Source organism: Puma concolor, chromosome E4, assembly GCF_028749965.1.
Source record: "Puma concolor isolate L17-30 chromosome E4, mPumCon1.1.hap2, whole genome shotgun sequence".
Taxonomy (NCBI): domain Eukaryota; kingdom Metazoa; phylum Chordata; class Mammalia; order Carnivora; family Felidae; genus Puma; species Puma concolor.
Window position 1 is genome coordinate 15,851,290 of NC_141683.1, and position 21,037 is coordinate 15,872,326.

Sequence of the window (21,037 nt, forward strand, 5' to 3'; positions counted from 1 at the left end):
AAATCCATTTAGCAAGTGAGGTTTTCCCATAAGGATGAAAAATGAAGATTTTAAACAGATTGCGGGAGAAGCTCTGCCTGTACCAGGAGAGTCAGTGTAATGAAGGTTTCTTTATATTAATATTACAAAAACCATTTATCCTGACAAAATCAATATCACAATTCATCTTAGTTTGGTGTTTCTCTTTCTAAGCTTAAAATGTCTTCTCCTTTATTATGTATAATTTTGTTTTAATAAATGTGAAATGTATTTCATGTAGGAGGTGCTCTTGAGAAGGGGTAACTTATCAAATGACATCAGACTTGTAGCTGATTTGCTAAAAAGAGTCTTGGAAATGTTTAAAATTATATTTGAGCGGCTGAGAAATGTATAGGAATCATTTTACTTAAACCTCAATTACAAAATCATCCCCAGTGCCCTTTGGGTTAGAAACAAACTATAATATTCAGGGAAGTCTCCTATGAACTTCATTCAGGTAAAATTCTCTCTTACTGAAGTCAAGCAATTATAACAAGTCAGATAAGTTAGATATAACACCAGCTGGGATAAGAGAATATAAAATCAGTAATAGTCACATTTAATTACTCAAAACATTGCATGCTTTCCTAAGAAGGGATTTATTTATTCCATTTGGATTCAGAACTTAATATCCCATGGATATTGACAGAGCTAACTTGGAGTTAAGCGTGTAGCAGCTAGCTGGAAGAAAATAGAACTACATCAAGGAAAGGAATTGCGTTATACACTGGAAACTATTACTCTAAATGTACTGTATGTAAAGTAAGTGTGATTGTCTCATGAGTGAATGGTAATAAAAACTGAATACTCAAGAGACTTATTCATGACTGGTGTGGTGATATATATATATGCATTGGGAGAAGCTTGCCTCTTATTGTTTATGCTTTACCAATATTACATTAAAAGCCTACAAACAATATGCTCTAAGTAATAGCATATAATGAAATTAAGAGCAACTCAAATATTTTGTTGCTTCTATAATTCCAGTTTAATTTCCATGCATAATTTTCTTCAGCTCTGATACTTAAGGAGCCTAAATAAAACATCTATTTGAAATGGAGTTTTGATGCAGTGTCTGTATACATAAAGGACTTAATATAGTTGTTGGTAGGGGGGGGAATGTCCTTTTATCATGACATAAAAAGGGCAAACTACAGTGTAGGGGTTTTCAAGAGAAACTGTACTTTATTTATTCCCAAGGTGATATTAGTCCATAAAACAAATTTGCAGCTTATTTAGCAGTCTTTAGTTTTTATCGGCCTTTTTAAGGGTGTTGAATGATTACCCGAGAGATCACACTGTAGAAGTTGCAGGGGGGATAAAGAAACTATGCCTCCAGCATCTTTATTAGAAAATAGAGGTGAATCCATTTAATGTTATTTTAAATGCACCACATGGAAAGTTCCCGTTTACAAGTGAGTTTTTTTTTTACATGTGCTGTTTTTGCTTCTCCAACACTTCCTGGTGCCAAAATTGCTTACCCTAATCAATGACATTGGCATTGGCCATGAATTTGAATAATTTACTCAGAGGAAACAGGTTTTGGTTTCTATCATGGCAAAATGCCAGGATAGTGATTTCTACAAGCAACTTTAGGTCCAAGAAATTGAAGTTGGAACGAAGTCATCTCATGATATTTATATCATTAACATCTTTTCATAGATCAGAAGAATGCTCTATTCACCAACCATTCTGGATAAATGAGTTTAGTGCATAAGATGGAAAATGAAATATAACCTATATTAAGGCATCGGCAGTATTGGAACATGTCTTCCTCAAACTCTTAGTGAAATTTATTCTTTGTAAGACTAACTATAGAATTTCAAGATTTTTAGGGTGATCAGTGGTTATCATACCAGTGTTATATTTTATAACTTGGTAGATACTTGGAAAGATGATTTATGGGTACCTAATCTAAATTTTTAGCTTTCAGAGGAGCTACTTTTGTGAGAAAGCAAAATTTACAGTATTCTTAATTGAGCAACTGGCATTCAAAAGAATCCATAAGATGTATTGTAGCATGAAAAAAGCAATATAACATTTTTTTTGCCATTAATTAGTTTACAAAGAGGAGGCTTCATAGAGATTTTATTGTGAGCAACATTTTGTTAAATATTCTTTTTTTGTCTTGTTTGATTTTGTATTTGTTTGTTTAGCTCAAGCATTCTTTTCAATAGATTGGCTAAAACAGACCATCTTATTTCACAATGTTATTGATAGATGTAACTTATACTATGAATTATTAATCAAAACATTATTCTCTTTGATGGTTTATTTGTCTTGTTTTCAGATGTCAGCCTTGCAATTGTCATCTCTCAGGAGCCTTGAATGAAACCTGTCACTTGGTCACGGGCCAGTGTTTCTGTAAACGATTTGTCACTGGCTCCAAGTGTGATACTTGTGTTCCCAGGGCAAGCCATTTGGATGTGAACAATCCACTGGGCTGCAGCAAAAGTAAGTGAACTCTGGCCCTGTGCTGGTGGCTGGAAGATCATGCAGGGAAGAGTGTCTCGTTATTTTCCTTCTCCACTGAGAACCCATCAGAAAGGCTTAGGCAAAATGTGGAGGATTTCGGTGAGAAATGAAAAAAAAAAACAAAAACAAAAACAAAAAACAAAAAAAACTACATGAAATGAAACGCGTTCTTTTCCCTTGATGAGATTATTGAAAATGGTTATTATGTAAGTAGCGGGAAATTTACAATATTTTGTTAGAATGGAATCACTCTAGGGGCGCCTGGGTGGCTCAGTCGGTTGAGCGTCCCACTTCGGCTCAGGTCATGATCTCGCCGTCTGTGAGTTCGAGCCCTACATCGGCTCTGTGCTGACAGCTCAGAGCCTAGAGCCTGCTTCCGGTTCTGTCTCCCTTTCTCTCTGCCCCTCCCCCGCTCATGCTCGCTCTCTCTCTCTCTCTCTCTCTCTCTCTCTCTCTCTCTGTCAAAAATAAATAAACATTAAAAACAAAATTAAAAAAAAAAAAGAATGGAATCACTCTAGTGGTGACAAGAGTCCCGGTTTTCCCCAGATGTTGGACTTTCCAGTGATAGGACTTTCAGTGCAAAAAATCAACACTACTGGTTAAAACAAAATGATTGGTGACCCCACCAAAGAAGGATATTTGCAGCCAATTTTCTATACCAAATGGAAGATTTATTCTTATTTATGATGAGTTATGTTTTTCTATCCCCCAAATTTTATGGGTATGTGCTATTGTTAGTTGTTTAGACCCTCACTTATAATCTGCTTCCTTATTTCATGATTCACTTCTTTCCTATCAACATTTGTTTATTGTAGCAATTATTATTATCACAGCATATTACTACTATATTTCATATCTATTCTACAGTAAGTTGTATTAGTTGTTTAAACATCTCTCACATTTCTATTTTTAACTCCTGGAAGTTAAAGATTACACCTTAGTATCTTCAGACTTTTAAATACCATTCTCCAGTGCCTTGACTTGACTTCTCAAGTAACCTGCAAGCCTAAGTTTCATAGCATATTGATGATTTATTTATATTTACTTCAAGACCATATATCCTTACATTTTCCAGAATTCCTAAGAAATGCCTGCTGAGAACATGTGGTAAGGAACCCTCTATAACATATTGTACAATGCATGTTCTCCTTGGGGTGTCCTGGGACTATCATGAGTCACAATGCTAGGAAATGCCATAAGTCAGGACAAATCATCATAAACAAACATGCTAGGAACTGTGTTATCTACATTTAAGAGACAGAGAATTACCTAATATAATATTGGGCTCCACAGCAGCTATACTAGATTTTGAGATAGTGGAAGACAGGGTGTGGCTAATGGTTAACAAGACATATTCAGATTTTGTACCTATGTACTTTATCTTCAGTATCCCGTGTTTCGTTTGGTTTCTGTGGATGTTAGTATAAATAACATTATAGGTATTTATGCTTCTTTTGGGAAAGGACTGTCATGATTGCCTTTGTGTAAATACAGTCTAAATCTGGATTTCACTGAGAATATTTATCATTCATTGATTAGTTATAGAGTTGATTGATTTGTGTGCAACACGAATTCCAGCATATTGCTTTGGATGTCAGTTGTAGATCAGCATTTTGTGACAAACTTAGATATAACATACTGAATCTTAGCAGTTTTTGATTGGTTCTGCCTCTAATTTTGTGTGAAAATATTGGCATCTGCTCCACTTTTTTATACTTATTCTTACACCTAAGACACAGTCTAGGAACTATACCTTAGGTAGAACTGGGCAGTTTGGTTCACTGAACACCTGGCCTACGTTTCTTAGCAGTGGTAGACATTTACTTTTATGTTATATCTTTCCTTCTCTGGGCTAAGCCTTCGTATCTTTCCAAATGCTTCCAATTTTAATAGTTAAAAAACTTTTCTATTCCTAATTATTTTTCTATATATGTGTGTGTGTATATAGAAGAATATATATACACACACACACACACACACACACACACACACACACATATATAGAAAAATAATTAGGAATAGAAAAGTTTTTATACAGAAAGAATATAGAAGAATATAGAAGAATATATATATACATATATATATACACACACACAATATGTGTATATATATGTGCATATATATATATATATATATATTTATATTTATATATATACACATACTAAATTTTCTCTCTAAACTTGTGATCCTTGGTGATGAATACATTCCTTCAACTACTTATGGTAGTTGTTGCTGCTGCTGTTTTAGGTTTGTGGTTCACAAAATTTACCCAACACTGTGCAAAGTTAGAAGCCCAGTATCAACACAAGTCATTCATTTTAGAAAAAAAAAAATAGACAGGATTCCTGCCTTTAAAAAAGCTCGAAACATAGCAGAAATGATGGGCATACTGGCACTACAAGGGAGTGAGCACAGGGCACGGGAAATACTGGTTGTGGCATGGGTAGGAAGGGAGCCTGCTTTCCTTCCTGTTCCACCTCGATTTTTACATGGTACTTGCTTGTTATCCTAGCAACAGCCGGAACAAGCAGCTTCGCAAAGATAGGATGCTATTGGAAGGAATGTAGTGCTATCTATTGTTGAAACTGTGAACTACCTCGGGCTGGTATTTTGCTCTGTGTCCAACAGATGTCAAGCATGTGTTTTTCAGGAACATTAGTATGTTTCATGGTGTCCTTCTACACAGTTTGGGAACCATGGGATTATGACTATTATCTTTTCCCCTTCCTTAGAGGCCACTGGCAATAGTTTAGCAGTATCATCTGTTATTTTTTCCTTCTTTTTTTTTTTTTTTTTTGACAGAAAGTTGAATTGGGAATCTGAGCATATAATTTCCAGAATGCAGGAGAATTGAATTCAGAGAAGATAGTTAGAACCTCTTTAAAATCTGCTTCCTTATTTTTTGATTCATTTCTTTCCTATCAATATTTGTTTCATGCTTTAGGAATTGTAGCCATTCTCCTTAATAGGAGGGACACTAGCAAAACAGGTATTAAATGGTTCTTGCTTTTCTGAGCTTTACTAGTGGATGAAATTTCAATTTCCCTAAACTTCTTACTATGAACTTAACGAAATATATATATATAAATTTATATATTATATATTAAATATATATAAAATACATAAATATACATAAAATATATTACATATTAATATATATTATATGTATTATATAATTATATAACATATAATTATATAATATATATTTATATTTATTTATAAACTGTCCATAGCTCATTTGTGTTTAAGTCTTCTTGACACTGTTTACTGCTATGTTTATCCTTGGTTATTTATCCATCTTTTTATCACTCATAGCTTTTTCTTTATCCTTACTTATCATAGAAGCTTTTGTAACTAACACTTTAAAAATATTTTTGTTGTCAAATATATACAAGATAAAACTGACCGTATTAGCCATTTTTAAATGCACAGTTAATTTATATTAAATACAATCATAATGTGCAACCATCACTGCTGTGCATCTCCATAACTCTTTACAACTTGTAAAATGGAAAGTGTGTACCAATTAAACAATAATATCTCCCATTTGACCCCAGCCCCTGGCAACCACAATTTTATTTTCTCTATAATTTTGAATAATCTAAGAACCTCATATAAGTAAAATCACAAAATATTTGCCTTTTTGTGAGTGGCTTATTTCAGTTAGCATATGTCCTCCAGGGTCATCCATTTTGTAGCTTATCTTATAATTCCCTTCCTTTTAAGTCTGAAGAATATTCCATCATATGAATGTACCATATTTTGCTTATCCATTCATCTGTCGGTGGGCCTGTGGGTTGCTTCCATGTTTTGGCTTCTGTGAGTAATGCTGCTATGGGTATGGGTGTATAGCCATTTCTTCAAGACTGCTTTCAATGACTGCTTTCAGTTCTGTTGGGTATATAACAGAAGAGGGATTCTAGATCATATGGTAAGTCTACTTTTAATTTTTTTGAGGAACTGCCATACTATTTCCCACACCAGCTTTACTATTTTAAATTCCCACCAACAGTACACAATGGCTCAGATTCTCTATATCTTTGCCAACATTGTTATTTTGTATTTATCACAGCCATCTAATATATATGAGATGCTATCTCATTGTAGTTTTGATATGCATTTCTCTAATGATTAGTAATCCTGGGCATCTTTTCATAGTTATTGGCCATCTGTATATCTTTTCTGGAGAAAGTCTATTCAAGTTATTTGCCTAGTTTTTCATTGGGTTATCTGTCTTTATTACTGAGCTGTAACTGTTCTTTACATATTCTAGGTGCATGTCCTTTATTAGATATATGATTTACAAATGTCTTTCCCAACTGGGTTTACTTTTCACTTTCCTGATAGTGTCATTTGAAGCATGGATGTTTCAAAATCTGGTACAGTTCAACGTATTCATTTTTTTATTATTATTTATGCATTTAGTGTAATATCTAGGAAACCGTTACCAAATCCAATGTTAGGAAGATTTACCCCCATGTTTTCTTGTAAGAGTCTTATAGTCTTTTTGCTTTTATATTTAAATCTTTGATCCATTTTGAATTGATTTTTAGATATGTTGTGAGTTAAGTCTCCAATTTCATTCATTTCGAATGTGGCTTTCCAGTTGTTCCTGCACTATTTATGGAAAACACTATTTTTCCCTTGGTTCTCATTAGTCTTATTGAAAATCAGTTTATTATGTTCTGTTGACTTTTTAATCTATATTTTGTGTTATTTTATTACTAGTTGCCCTACGAATTAGAGTATGCATACTCATTTGCCACAATCTACTTTAGGCTGTACTGATATAATGCTGGTAATATATAACAGATACGCTTTTGGTATGGCTTCTTTTCCTTCCCTATCTTTGAGTTGTCATACCGTGTAAATGTGTGTATGTGTTGCACATATATATATATATATATATATATATATATATATATATATATACTGTGTATATATATATATACTATGTACAGATATATAGTATATATAATAAACCCAACATTGAACTAATATAATTATTATTTTCTTTTAACAGTAATATGTTTTTAAAAGTGATTTGAGAAAACAGAATATGAATATATATACACACACACAGATATACACGGAGTCTTTGATATTTACTCCATATTTATCCTTTCTGGTGTTCTTCCTACCTCTATGTGATTCAATTTATTTACTCTCTGTGTCATTTCCTTTTAGCCTGATTGATTTCCTTAGTATTTTTTGTAGGGCTAGTCTACAAGAATTCTCCCACTGTTTTTTTCAAATTATTTGGGAATACCTGTATCATTCTTTCTTCCTTCCTTCCTTCCTTCCTTCCTTCCTTCCTTCCTTCCTTCCTTCCTTCCTTCAAATGGGTAGATTTTCTGGATAGAATTCTTGGTAACAAGTACTCCTTTTTCTTTTAGGACTGACTTTGAATTCATTCTACTACTTTATGGCCTCCATTGTTTTTGTCAGCCTTTAACTGTATTTTTCTTCAACTGTAAATGAAATTTCTCTTACTCTTTTAAAAGTGTTTTTTTTTTTTTTTGCTTTTTTGTTTTTTTGTGTTTTTTTGGTCTTTCAGCAGTTTGACTGTGATATGTTTAGTGTGAATCTTTTTGTATCCTACTTGGAGTCATTGTACTTTTTGGAAATGGAAATGTAGATAAATGTTTTCCACCAAATTTGGGGAGTTTGAGCCAATATTTCTTCAGATATTTTCTGCCACTTTCTCGGTCTCTCATTTTGGGGATCCCATGACACATATTTTGGTGCATGGTACACCTGACATTTTCTTATAGGTCTCTGTGGATCTGTTCATGTTTGGTCTATTTTTTTCACTTTCTTTCTGTGGATTGCCTAAATCATATTGCTATATCTTTACATTTTACCTATTGCTTTATCTTCAAGTTCACTGATTCTTTCTCCTTTCCTTTCAAATCTGCTGTTGAGTCCTTTTCAGGAAAGTTTCAAGTTCAGTTATTGTATTGTTCAACTCTGGAATTTAGTGTTTTTATACATTCTGTTTCTCTATTAAAGTTTTCTTTTTACTGAATCATCATCATCATCATCATCATATTTTTCTTTAACTCTTAGGACATATTTACAATAGCTGCTATGAAGTATTTTTTGCTACACTTAATATTAGAGATCATTCAGAATCTGTTTCTCTCCACTGCCAATTTTATGACTATAGTTCGCAGTTTCTTTAAGTGTGTTGTAATTGTATGTTGAAAACACATAAGTTGTTTAGGTTTTTTTGATAGTTTGCATAGACTTAAATGGTGGGAAAATTTCTCCACTGCAGGGTACAGCTGCTGATGTCTCTACCAGCTTTTTTGTTTTTTAATTTAATTTTTACTCACAGCCTGGCTTCCTAGGAGTCACTGCTGTGTCTGAAGCAGCCAAATATTTGGGCAATGTTTGTGCTCAAATACTTCTAGACCATATAGCTTCTGCCATTCAATGTGTGTCTGGTTTGGGGGATGTTTTCAGAGTTACAGTGAGTTCTCCGTTCTTTGGCCTCCACTTTTCACTGGCTCTCATGGTTTTCCCCATAGCTTCATAGTTTTCCAGCCTGCTACAGATCTGTGGAGAACCTCTCTCAGGTCTTCCATGGCTGTCTCCTGCCTGGGGTCTCCTGCTTGATTATCTGGTAAATTCCCCACTTAACCTAGCTGGGAGCACATGCACAGGCTAGCAAACCTGTGAATTTTCCCTCTTGTTCCCAATCAGCTGAGCCATTTTTAGATGGCAAACCTATGAATTCCTGCTGCCAACCCCATATGGAGTCAGTGCCCTGTGGTACCAAAGCTACTGTTTATAGTCAGCCCTGCTGGTACAACTAACACACCTAATTGTGGAACTGGTACTATGGGAACAGCCCCTCACAAAAGGGCCACAGACTCCTACTGTTACGACTCAAAGCTCTCCAAGTTCTTCAAGAGTAGGTATATGTTCTTAACTTTTTGTTTGCTTGTGGTTGATTTAGAGCTCCCAGAAATGGTTATTTTGGAGATTTCACTGAGTTTTAACTCTTTGAGTCTAAACTCTTTTTGTTGCCATAATCAGAAGCACTCCTATCTCTTTTTACTTTTTAAATATTTCTTATAATTTTCTAGGTATTGTTTTATTTTTTAATTTCATCTATAGAATCCATTTTAAAATGTTTCTTAATAACTATCTTCTACTTGTTTTTCATTAATGGCACTAAGTGCTGGCTTCATAGCTGCATCTTCCTTTGTGACTAGGTATGGCCATGTCACGAACTTCTGCCTGAAATGATCTGGGCAGAAGTGATGTGTGGGAGTCCTGGGTTGTGCTTTCATAACCACAGGACATGCCTGCCATCTCTCCTTTTCCTGTAGATTTGGATGTGGACTTGGTGGCCATCCAGCTGGAATCACATACATAGGGATAACCCCTTAAGGATGGCAAGGGAAAGGACAGAGGGAATCCAGACACCTGTTCTCATAGCCACAGTGTTTCCAGCCTTTCATGGAAGAGGGACATACACATATTCATTTTATATGCAAAATAATCCTGAACAGTAGATAATCCTCCCTTTACTATAGATGAGGGAGGATTCAGAGAGTCTAGTCAAAATTTGACTACAGTTACACAATTACCCAAGTGCCTAAGCCAAGATTAAAACTCATGGCTCCCAAACAAATGGATATAGTCACAACATTATACTATCCTTCCTTAAAAGAAAGTCTGGCTTATGCAAAGGTCATGTTTGGCAATTTTGATAAATGAGTATGTGACCATTTTCTCAGAATTCCCTTTCAGCACACAGAAGGTGAGTTCAGGTTATCTCAGGGCTGGGATTTCATAATATTATTTCTCAAAGTGGTACTGAACCATCAAAGCCTTCAGATCTATGAACATTCTCATTTCGATGTCAAATAGGCTACATCTATACTGTGAAGTTGGACAAGACCGTGGTTAGAGATAGTCATAACAAGTAATCAACTTTAAGTGTTTGAAAGAGCCTATTTGTGTATTTGTGTACGTGAATGTTTGTTGCTAAGGAAATTTTCAAGTAATGCAAATCATTTCCCATACCCTTTGACATGGGATGAAAACATATTTTTCTTCCAGTCATCCAAAAACTATTTCACTGTCTTAGAAAATAGTCTGAAGGTCAGTTTTGATTGCTTTAACTCTGAAATCTGTTGTGTTCCTGATATCATGCAGAGTTTTAGATATAGTTAGTAATATCCACTAAAAATATTCAATTGCCATAGATTACAAGGCTCTTTAAGAATGCTATAAATGAGACAGTTTATGAGTCTTTGTGGTTCCACCAAGAACAACAGGATGTAGAGCCCTAAATTAAAAATCCCTGACAGATCAAATGCCTGTCAGTCAGTGTTCAACCAATGCAAATGACCATATCATATATGGCAAATTCCAGAATTCAAAAATATAAGGTCCTCTTTGGAAATGGTTCTCTTTTCCTGGTGTCACTATGGACTATGGACTAATGGTTTCCTGTGTCACTATGTCATTTTGAGGTTGGTACTACTCTCGTCTTGTATCTAACTAGGCATATGGACAGTTAGATATTTAATATGACAATGCAAATTCCCAAGGAGGAAAAACAAGATAAAAGGGAAGAGTGAGTGTATCTAGTTCAAATATTTTTTTTTCTTTAAGAATATAACATCAATATTATCTCCCTTAGGATTAGAGACATTGTCTTTAGGAAGCCTATGCATCATATATGGAATTTTGTATATTTCAAATTCAGTGCTCTTGAAATACTTTCTTAAAATGTTATTATTGGATTATACCATGTCTTTAAAGTGGAGTGTATCCCTCATGAATACTGATGAATTAGTAATAGCTCTTAGTTGAAAGTCTTTGCGTGGTGTGCAGGATAACTTCACTATCCTACTCCATACTTTCCCACCCTACTCTATTCCATCAAGATTCTGGATGGTCTGCATCAGCAGGCTCCCTTACCCTCTGACTTCCTGTTTGCTTTGGCTACTCACAGGAGCCTGCCAGTCAGCTGAAAGGCTGGCAGGAAGAGAAGTTGGAATATTTAACCCTCAGCTTCTTGTCTCAGTGCAGAGCAGTTTTGAGCTAGTCTTAAGCTGATTGTATCCTGCCATGAGTAGCCACAGCACCTGTCAAGTGATGCTCTTCTTATAGCTCTTTCTATCCCTGAGTACTATGCCCTTTTGGGCTACGGATTGTGTGGGCACCTGGCTGGCTCAGTTGGTTAAGTGTCCTACTTCGGCTCAGGTCATGATCTTGTGGTTCATGGGTGTGAGCCCTGCGTCAGACTGTGTGCTGACAGCTCAGAGCCTGAAGCCTGCTTTGGATTCTGTGTCTCCCTCTCTTTCTGCCCTGCCCCCACTTGCATTCTGTCACACTCTCTCTCTCTCAAAAAAAAAAAAATAAATAAACATTAACAAAAATTAAAAAGCTAGGGATTGTGTGTTAGAAAAAAGGTAACATAGTGGGTCTGACTGCTTATCTGTAGAAAAACCTGATTACAAAGTTAGCCTTTGGCTGGCATCTGGGAACTTGGGCTTTGTGAGGGTTCTTGCCATCCCCAAAACAGGTCAGAGTGGCTCACTGTCTCTTAAATTTTGTCTGACCAAATGGTTTATGCTTAACCCTGATGTCCTTCTGGAAATCTAGAATTTGGGGGTTATTCATGTTGACAAAGGCTGTCTACATAAACAGCCCTTGGTACAAACCCTAAGCATTGAGTTTCTAATGAGCTTTCCTGTTTGGCAACATTTCACATGTTTTCACAAAACATTAACATTGCTGGGCGGGGAGGGGGAGGGATTAGGCATATCCCGTGTGACTAGAACCTTGTGGTTGGTTTCCCTTGGACTTACCCATGTGCCTTTCCCTTTGTTGATTACATTCTATCCTTTAGTTATAATAAATCATAGCCACAAGTAGGACTTTATGGTAAGTCTGGCAAGTCCTGCTAGTAAATCATTGAACCTGGGGGTGGTCTTGAGGACCCCTAACATGAATAGTAATAGAGCTCTACTGTTATCACATGATTTTTTGAAATTTCTTAACAAAAATACTAATGGTTTTTGAAGTCAGGTAACACAGCAATCTGTACCTTTGATATCCTATTTAACGAAAGAGTCTGATTGGATGTCCGTCTCTAAATGGATGGAGGATGATGCATCTTGTTAAACCAGAAGGGGATAAATAAGCTGGTGGTTGATTGTCCTTAAAAAAATAGTTAGATACTGTCTTTTGCTTTTACCTTTATCTATTCTGGGAGTGGGGAGAAAATGAAGGAAAATAGGAAGACTAAGGAAAATATACAATAATAGGAGACAACGTTTTCATGGTGTATACTTACATTATATAAAATATCACTAAAACAGTGAGATGAATGCTCTTATGTGCCTGATGGAAGCAATTATATCACCCCTAACAACCACTGCACCCTACCAGGTGTGGGTATATTCACACAATACGTTCAAATTGTTTCTTGCTAATATTTAGACTGTTTAACATCCATGACATCCATAGGTATTTATATTACCAGCTATTACTCTTTCTTGTAAATTGTGCTCCGTGAGGCAGGATGAGGCATATGTGTTTAGTGGAGTGGAAAACTTCCTTTGAAAAATCCAAAAATTATGCTCCTTAAATTCCAAGTTTCAACGTAACTTATTTATGTCAACTTTTAAATTAAGTGGAAAATAAATGTTATGCATCCTTGGATAGTTTCTCAAAAGAAAAGAAAAAAAGACAAAAGAAAAGAAAAGAAGGAAGGAAGGAAGGAAGGAAGGAAGGAAGGAAGGAGAAAAAGAAGTGCTTAATATAAACTTTTGTGGTTCTCCCCACCCCAACTATGTTTATGTCAGCTGTATTGACCTACAAAATTGTTTTATGCTTATAGATAAAAAGCTTTGTTTTAGAGAATTCATGATGAGTACCCTCTGTTTATTAATGTCTTGGTAAACCACATGTCTTCTTGATAAAGTAATCCTGAATCAGAAAGACTTTTTTGTTGGATATCTTACTTCAGTTTACTTGTGTGCTTATTGATTGCCGTTGCTCATAAATGCTCTCTCCATTGTAATTTAGCTCCATCCCAACAACCTCCACCCAGAGGACAAGTTCAAAGTTCTTCTGCTATCAATCTCTCCTGGAGTCCACCTGATTCGCCAAATGCCCACTGGCTTACTTACAGTTTATTCAGGGATAGTTCTGAAGTCTACACAACTGAAGATCAATACCCATACAGTAAGTTTAAAGGTTTGGTGATAGAAAGATGTAATATTCTGAGAATTGATATGTTAGCTAAGATCTTTGACATTGAGGATAAATGTTGTGGTTTCCTGTGTCTAGCTGAGAATTGTTTCAAACAGAGATGGAATTACAAATCTCAGTAGCCATCTCCTGGTAATCAAAACAATGTAATAAAAATGAGATGCTTCTTATTTGATAAGCCCTTAATGCTTATCAAATTCTCAAAGATGAAAAAATAATTACCCTATCCAGCATTGATGAGGATATGGAGGAGCTAGAACTTACATAAACTGCTGGAATATCTGTGTAAGTTCATTGGTACAATTTTTCATGCAAGATGAATGGTTAAACTGTACGAAAAAACTAATATATACCATTTGCCTCAGTAAATTTACTTTAGGAAATTTATCTTAAATTAATAGTCATAAATGGATACAACGTATGTTCAAACATACACTACTTGTAAGAGCAAAATATTGGCAACATTCAAATATTCAAAAAACTTTCCATAAATTGTGATAGATGGCATGGTAGAATCCTGGTACATTGTTAAGTGAATTTTTAGGATGTGATTGTCTATAAAATGATACCTTAGTTTACATGTTAATGAATGGAAAATGTCCATGACGCATTGTGTGATGTAATAAAAGATATTACAAATAATCTATTATTTATATTTTAATTCAGAAATGTGTAGAAATACTGGAAGGCTTACAACAAACTGATCTGTAGTGTTCTCTGGGCATAATATTACAGAAAATTTATCAAGTATTTCTATTATATGGGTTCAGCTTTTAAAATTCTCAGGTTAAAAATGGACTTTTAAAATAGTGGGATCAGAGTACTAATGTTCTTGCAGACAATGTAATTTTATGCATAGCTGCCATTTCCATAGAGATAGAAAATAACATGAACTTAAATTGAAAGAGACAGAATGGGGGGCGCCTGGGTGGCGCAGTCGGTTAAGCGTCCGACTTCAGCCAGGTCACGATCTCGCACTCCGTGAGTTCGAGCCCCGCGTCGGGCTCTGGGCTGATGGCTCGGAGCCTGGAGCCTGTTTCCGATTCTGTGTCTCCCTCTCTCTCTGCCCCTCCCCCGTTCATGCTCTGTCTCTCTCTGTCCCAAAAATAATAAACGTTAAAAAAAAAAAAAATTTAAAAGAAAGAGACAGAATGGGGAGAAACCATGAAGACTATCTTTGCATCTGTAACTTTTATGAAGATTTTAAAGGTGCTATTAGAAATCAAACTATTGGGACACATTGTCTTATTAAAAATATTTACCCAAGATGTTTTATATTTTTCTTATTTCTTATTTTTATTTATTTTTTGAGAGAGATCATGAGCCGGGGAGGTCAGAGAGAGAGGGGGACAGAGGATCCAAAGTGGGCTGTGCACAGCCAAGCTGACAGCAGTGAGCCTGACACAGGGCTTGAACCCACAAACCATGAGATCGTGATCTGAGGCGAAGTCGGACCCTCAACCAACTGAGCCACCCAGGCGCCCCTACTCAGATCTTTTAGATCCAGTTTCCCTAAAGCCAGAATGAAGAAATAGAAATTTTTACAGGCTGCTAGCTCTGTCTTCTGATATTTGCCTCTAGTCATGTTTATCTATGAGCTAGTTTGAGAAACTAGTTTTAAAAAACATTGGAACAGTGATTCTAATTCAAGTTTCCATTTTGTTCTCCTTGTTTAATGTCCAATTTTCCAAATTCTAGCTTAACTCGCTTACTTAGTTAGACAAGTACATAAAGTTCTGTAGGTGCACTGAAGTTCCACAATCCTCTTCAAAATGGTTAGGAGTCAGCCTTGTTTTAACATAGTGATTGGCTCTAAAACTTCTATATAGCGTACACTTCTGTAGGTTACATTTTGTACCTAATTCTGCCTGACAGACACCTACATTCCTGTGTCCAGCACTTTCTATTAACTCTAAATGTTTCTCCAGTACTCCGGCTCTTCTTTGAAGTTAATGGAAACTCTGAACTTCATGATGCAGATTGCAAAGGGAAATGAACATCTGTCTACATCTGCCATGTTGGCAAAGCATCCCAAAACCTGCTACTAGAATGTTTATTTTCTTCCAAATATCAGCATGATCCAGGTGTCCTTAAACTTAAACTTTTGTGATAGGAGAAGAGAGAGTTCTAAAAATATTGAAAGTAATTTTGAAGATGACAGTACCACTGGTTGGATTATTGCTGAAAATTGTGAATTAGGATCACCCTATTTTCCATACAGCTTAATTCAATAATAAAATTAAACTTCAATTATACCCTTCAATCCAGTGGCATGTTTTCTATAGTAACATATTGTCATCTGTTTTACAGACCATTGCATGAGAATATAACACTCTGGCTCTTTTTCATAATTGTACCAATATAGAATCCAAATAACAGTTTCTTACATAATAAGTGTGTACTCATTCACTAATCAGACATTTATATAATCCTATTAAACAAGGTATTATTTCCTAAAACCTTATTTTTCATTAAAAAAAAATGCCACTTCTGGCATTTCTTGACAATCACTATAATTAATGATGTGAAAATTATCTGCATGATGGCATTTGAACAGTAAGAACAATTGGTTAACGCTGTCAGAACTTTGTATCATTCTAATAATACCCTCATGTTTATTACTCTATTTCCAGTGTGTGGATAGCATGTGTAATATGAAAAGGAAACAGTACTTATATTCAGTCGGATGAACACAAATCTTTGGGTTAAATAAAGGCATTTGGAATTATAGGTGGAGAATCATTGAACTTTTCAAAGAAAATTAATAGTGTTGTCTTCCGAGAAAGTTTGATCATTTGGTTGAGACCATTATAGAATTCCTTGTTAGAATAAAAACTTTTCTTAGCCTGCCTGATGCACTATGGGATTCTCTAGGACAGTTATTTCCAACCTAAGATCATGACACACTGATGTATTATTATCTTTAAAGGTTGCACAGTATTTATTATTAATGATAGCACACTAATTATTGTGGAATAATTGTAAGGTATCTGAGTTACAGACTTTCCAAAAATAAGCAAAATTTACAACTTCATAAGCTTGTACATAACCAGCTTTCAAAAATAGGAGAGAAAGATCTAGAGGTCAAGTAAGCACATTGGGAATTGTACATAATCAGCACCTAATATTATCTCCCCTGTAGCGCCAATCTGGTTTGCTTATAGGTATTTTCCATGTCATAGGTGTGAAGAGAACAGCTATCATAGGAAATAGCACTCATTTAGTAGTGTTGCAGTTTTAGGGAGTGGTCAATAAATCATATTATGTTTTCCTACTTGAATTTGGAACCTAAAGAAAACTAGACCTAGCAGTCAGTAAGGTGGAAATGAAAAATAAAAATAATCTTCATTACTGATAAAAGTCAGATTGGAGAATAGACCTTCCCTCCTTCAGGAAGACAGATTAGGAGAGAGAAAAATCAATGGGCTGATCTAAGCATGTTCTGTTTCCCCCTCTTCTCCCCAACTTCACAGTTAAATCATTACTCATTTGGGATGCCATGAGTAGAGAAATAGCCCTTACACGTTTACTCTAAAAAAAAAAAATCCTTTCACAGAGAAACTAGACGAATACTTCAACACCTGACCATTGTTTACATAGCCTAAAGACATTAACGTAGCTTAGAGTTTCAGACAACTATACATCTTAGTGAATCCTGAGATTTCATTTCTACTTTTAATATCGTTATCATTTGTTATTCCATACTACATCAAGGGATCAATGTAACAAGTGGTAAGATAGCTCAGCTACTCTGAGAGACAAACAGAGAATATAGGGAGGGGATGAGGAAAAAAACCAGAAGAGATGATGGCAAGTAACTGTTTCTCTAAGGCTCTCAATATTCTTTCCTAGAAAAATATTTGGAAAAATCATTCCTTCATTTATTCAATGAAATTTTATTCAGTGCTAACTCCAGATCAGGTACTGTGTGAGTCACTAGAAATATAAAGATGGAAGGAATAGTTCTCATTATCGAGAGGGGAGATAAAAAGTAAAACAAAATTATAATATATTTTAAATGTTGAATTAAAGTAGACTTGGAGTATTAAGAAAGTACTGTAACCCTGACTACGGTATCAGAGATGGAGACTGAGAACCATTAAAAGTTTTGCAGTCAGGAAGTGATGTGTGAACTGGGTTAGCCAGGGACTATGGTAGAGCAAGAATGATTGTCATGGAAGAAATTATACGTGAAAAGGCATGAAGGGCAGGTGTAGGAGAAAATAAGGTACATTCAGGAAACCTGAGCTGGTCCAGGTAGCTTTCATGGGTGGTGTATTAGGACATACCTCAATCCAGAGTGGGTACCAGCTGAGATCATGAGTTCGTGCTGAACGAAGAAGTCTGAATGTTTCCCCAAATGTGCAGAAGTTTGTGGTAGGAGAACAATTTTCCGAGCTCAGAGTTAAAGATAGAGATAATTCTTCTCCTAACTGAGGAGTGCAACCTGCTTAAGATAAGTTCTTTTAACCTGAGTTATTTTATTGTTGCTATGACAGAATTAAGGGGAATTCTGTTTATACCCTTTCAACTGCTTTTATTTAGTTCATACTGTATGTTTATATGATATTTTTAACCAAATATATGTTGCCATCTCAATTCTATCATTACTCTAATTACTTACTACATAGACTGCTCTTGTAAATTTTGATCTATCGAGATTATGTCCCATTTCTCAAATGCTACAACTATTACGTACGTGCTGAACTTTTTAATTATCATCAGGTTATATGTCTTCCAACTTCCAGTTTAAGCACATGCCACTCTCTTGGAATATTTAGCATTGATAGTTATTTTTACCTTTTAGGTTTTGGCTTTTGGCATGTTAAGTAGAATATTTTCCATCATTTTCTAGCCTTAAATGATCTTTTTTCAAAAATTTTTGAGTATTTTAAACAGTCTCATGTGGAATACACATAACTTTAATTTAATAAATATTTATTGAATTTATTATTATATGCCAGAAATACATGTAATAGTAGCTACACCATGGCTATGATAGAGAAATTTCCTTAATTGTTCAATTGTGATAACTAACAATACTATGTTATGAGCAACAAGTATGATGTTCAGGTAATATATCGAAAACCAATGTAGTAGTCATTTGAATAACTGATAGAATGACACTACTTAGCAACTACTCTCAATATATCACAAACACATTTTTCCAGTGCAGGATATCACTTTTTCTGGAGAGACATAGTAAACGTCATTCATTAAATCCTTCCAATGGAGGATATCACATTTTCTAAAGAGGCATAGTAATTTTTTTTTTAAATATGAAATTTATTGTCAAATTGGTTTCCATACAACACCCAGTGCTCATCCCAACAGGTGCCCTCCTCCATGCCCATCACCCACCCTCCCCTCCCTCCCACCCCCCATCAACCCTGAGTTTGTTCTAGTCTCTTACGTTTTGGCTCCCTCCCTCTCTAACCTTTTTTTTTCCCTTCCCCCCACCCCATGGTCTTCTGTTAAGTTTCTCAGGATCCACATAAGAGTGGAGGCATAGTAAATTTTATGCATCAGTTTTACTGATTGATTTAAAAAATATTTATTGAAATTCTACTCTGTGCTACAAATGGTGGCAAGTAAGGAGGACATGATCTCGGCTTTCCCAGAATTTTAAGTCTAGTGTCGAAGACAGACAATTTATCAAACTATTAAACTACTAAAATGTGAGAAGGGTATATTCACATTATATGTCATAATGGGAGATTATGGCTAATTTTCTTTCTTCTACATCCAGGAAAACCTGAAATCTCCTAATATTCTCCCACTCCTACCTCATTTAAGCATGCTCAGTACATTTTTAAAAAATTGCCAACACCCCTCTGCCCTGAACCTACTTCAGTTTTGGACTGCAGAAAAGATAAGGAATTAGGAGAATATGAGTCTGGATTTTCCCAGATTACTTAGGTTCTCAGAAGGTAACAGTTCCCTGGTTTGATTTTATAATAGAAAGTTTCACTAATACAGGAGACAAAAATTAGATATCAATGAGAACACATTTTTTTAAATTTGATATTAAGCGTACTTGGAAAGAAATTCATCAGTGCATTTAGTTATTACTAGTATTAGCGCCTCCAAAGAGGAATCTCAGTGTACAATAATTTGTCTATGTAATTTTGTCATTGGGGTAGATCTTTTTCTTTTTTAAAAAAAATTTTTAATGTTTATTTTTGAGAGAGAGAGAGACAGAGCATTAGCAGGGGAGGGGCAGAGAGAGGGTGGGGGGGGGGGAGACAGAGAATCTGAAGCAGGCTCCAGGCTCTGAGCTGTCAGCACAGAGCCCAATATGGGGCTCAAACCCACAAACTGTGAGATCATGACCTGAGCCACCCAGGTGCTCCTGGGGTAGATCTTTTTCTTATAAAAATGCCATATCCAATGAAGAAATCATCAAAGAAATTTTTTTAATATCACGATTCCAGCATTCTAGTATGATGACTAACTTCACTTTGGAAAGTTTCTGGAATAGTGTATACTCCAGTTTATTTTTCATAATAATATTTACATATATGCACTATTGCATTTTGTGCTTTTTTCTCATGTTGCTACATGGCCCTCATTACTATGTTTTATAATAATTACATGATATTAAAATTCTATTAATGTAATACATTAATATTACAATATTATAACGCATTAAATTCCACTTTAATATACGTCAACATTTCCTATTATAAATGACACATCAGTGCTTTTAGATGCTTCCTGAGGAAATGCTTCCCAAGAATTTGAGTAAGGACCATGGTCTTATAAAATATGTTTTAGTGTATGCTTGTACAAGCCCTCAGTCTGTTGCCTCTCAGTTTCACACTTACCCTTCATTGCCTCCTTTGCAACAATAGAGCTGGAGCCTGTAAACGTTTCTCCTTGGCTACCTGGCATGTTTTAATTGTCACAATCTTGCAGTACGCTTCCTGTCCCCTTAGAGAATGGGATTCCAGGCACACATCTAATCTTTTGTAATCTTTGTAATCTTTTAAAAACCAGACTTCTCTTGTGTAAGTTGTCCACTGCTGATTACAAATGTCTGCAAAAGTTAGTGGTTTAAAACGACAATAAACATTTCTAATTTCGCAGTTTCTAGGAGTCATAAATTCAGGAAAGTTTCCAGTCATGCTCTTGGCCAGGTGGCCAATGTGGCCTGTGGTAGCAGTTTACCAACCCTTCATGTGGTGCAAAATATTGTTTAACAAGCAAACAGGTCATATAGAAGAAAAAACCTGTTATTTCAGTTTCAGAGAACTGCCAGAAATTCCTCTTATATCTTCTATAAAAAAGACACCAT

The 21,037-nt window shown here is 35.3% G+C and overlaps 1 protein-coding gene across 3 annotated transcripts in view; it reads left to right on the plus strand.

The window, feature by feature from the left end:
- The window catches only part of USH2A (usherin), a 734,839-nt gene that overhangs the window by 182,619 nt on the left and 531,183 nt on the right, over positions 1 to 21,037 (plus strand). For all 3 annotated transcript variants that reach the window (XM_025927811.2, XM_086694483.1, XM_086694484.1), the window contains exons 15-16: positions 2,309 to 2,472; positions 13,555 to 13,713. In XM_025927811.2, the coding sequence (XP_025783596.2) occupies positions 2,309 to 2,472; positions 13,555 to 13,713 (323 nt within the window). The remainder of the gene's footprint in view (positions 1 to 2,308; positions 2,473 to 13,554; positions 13,714 to 21,037) is intronic.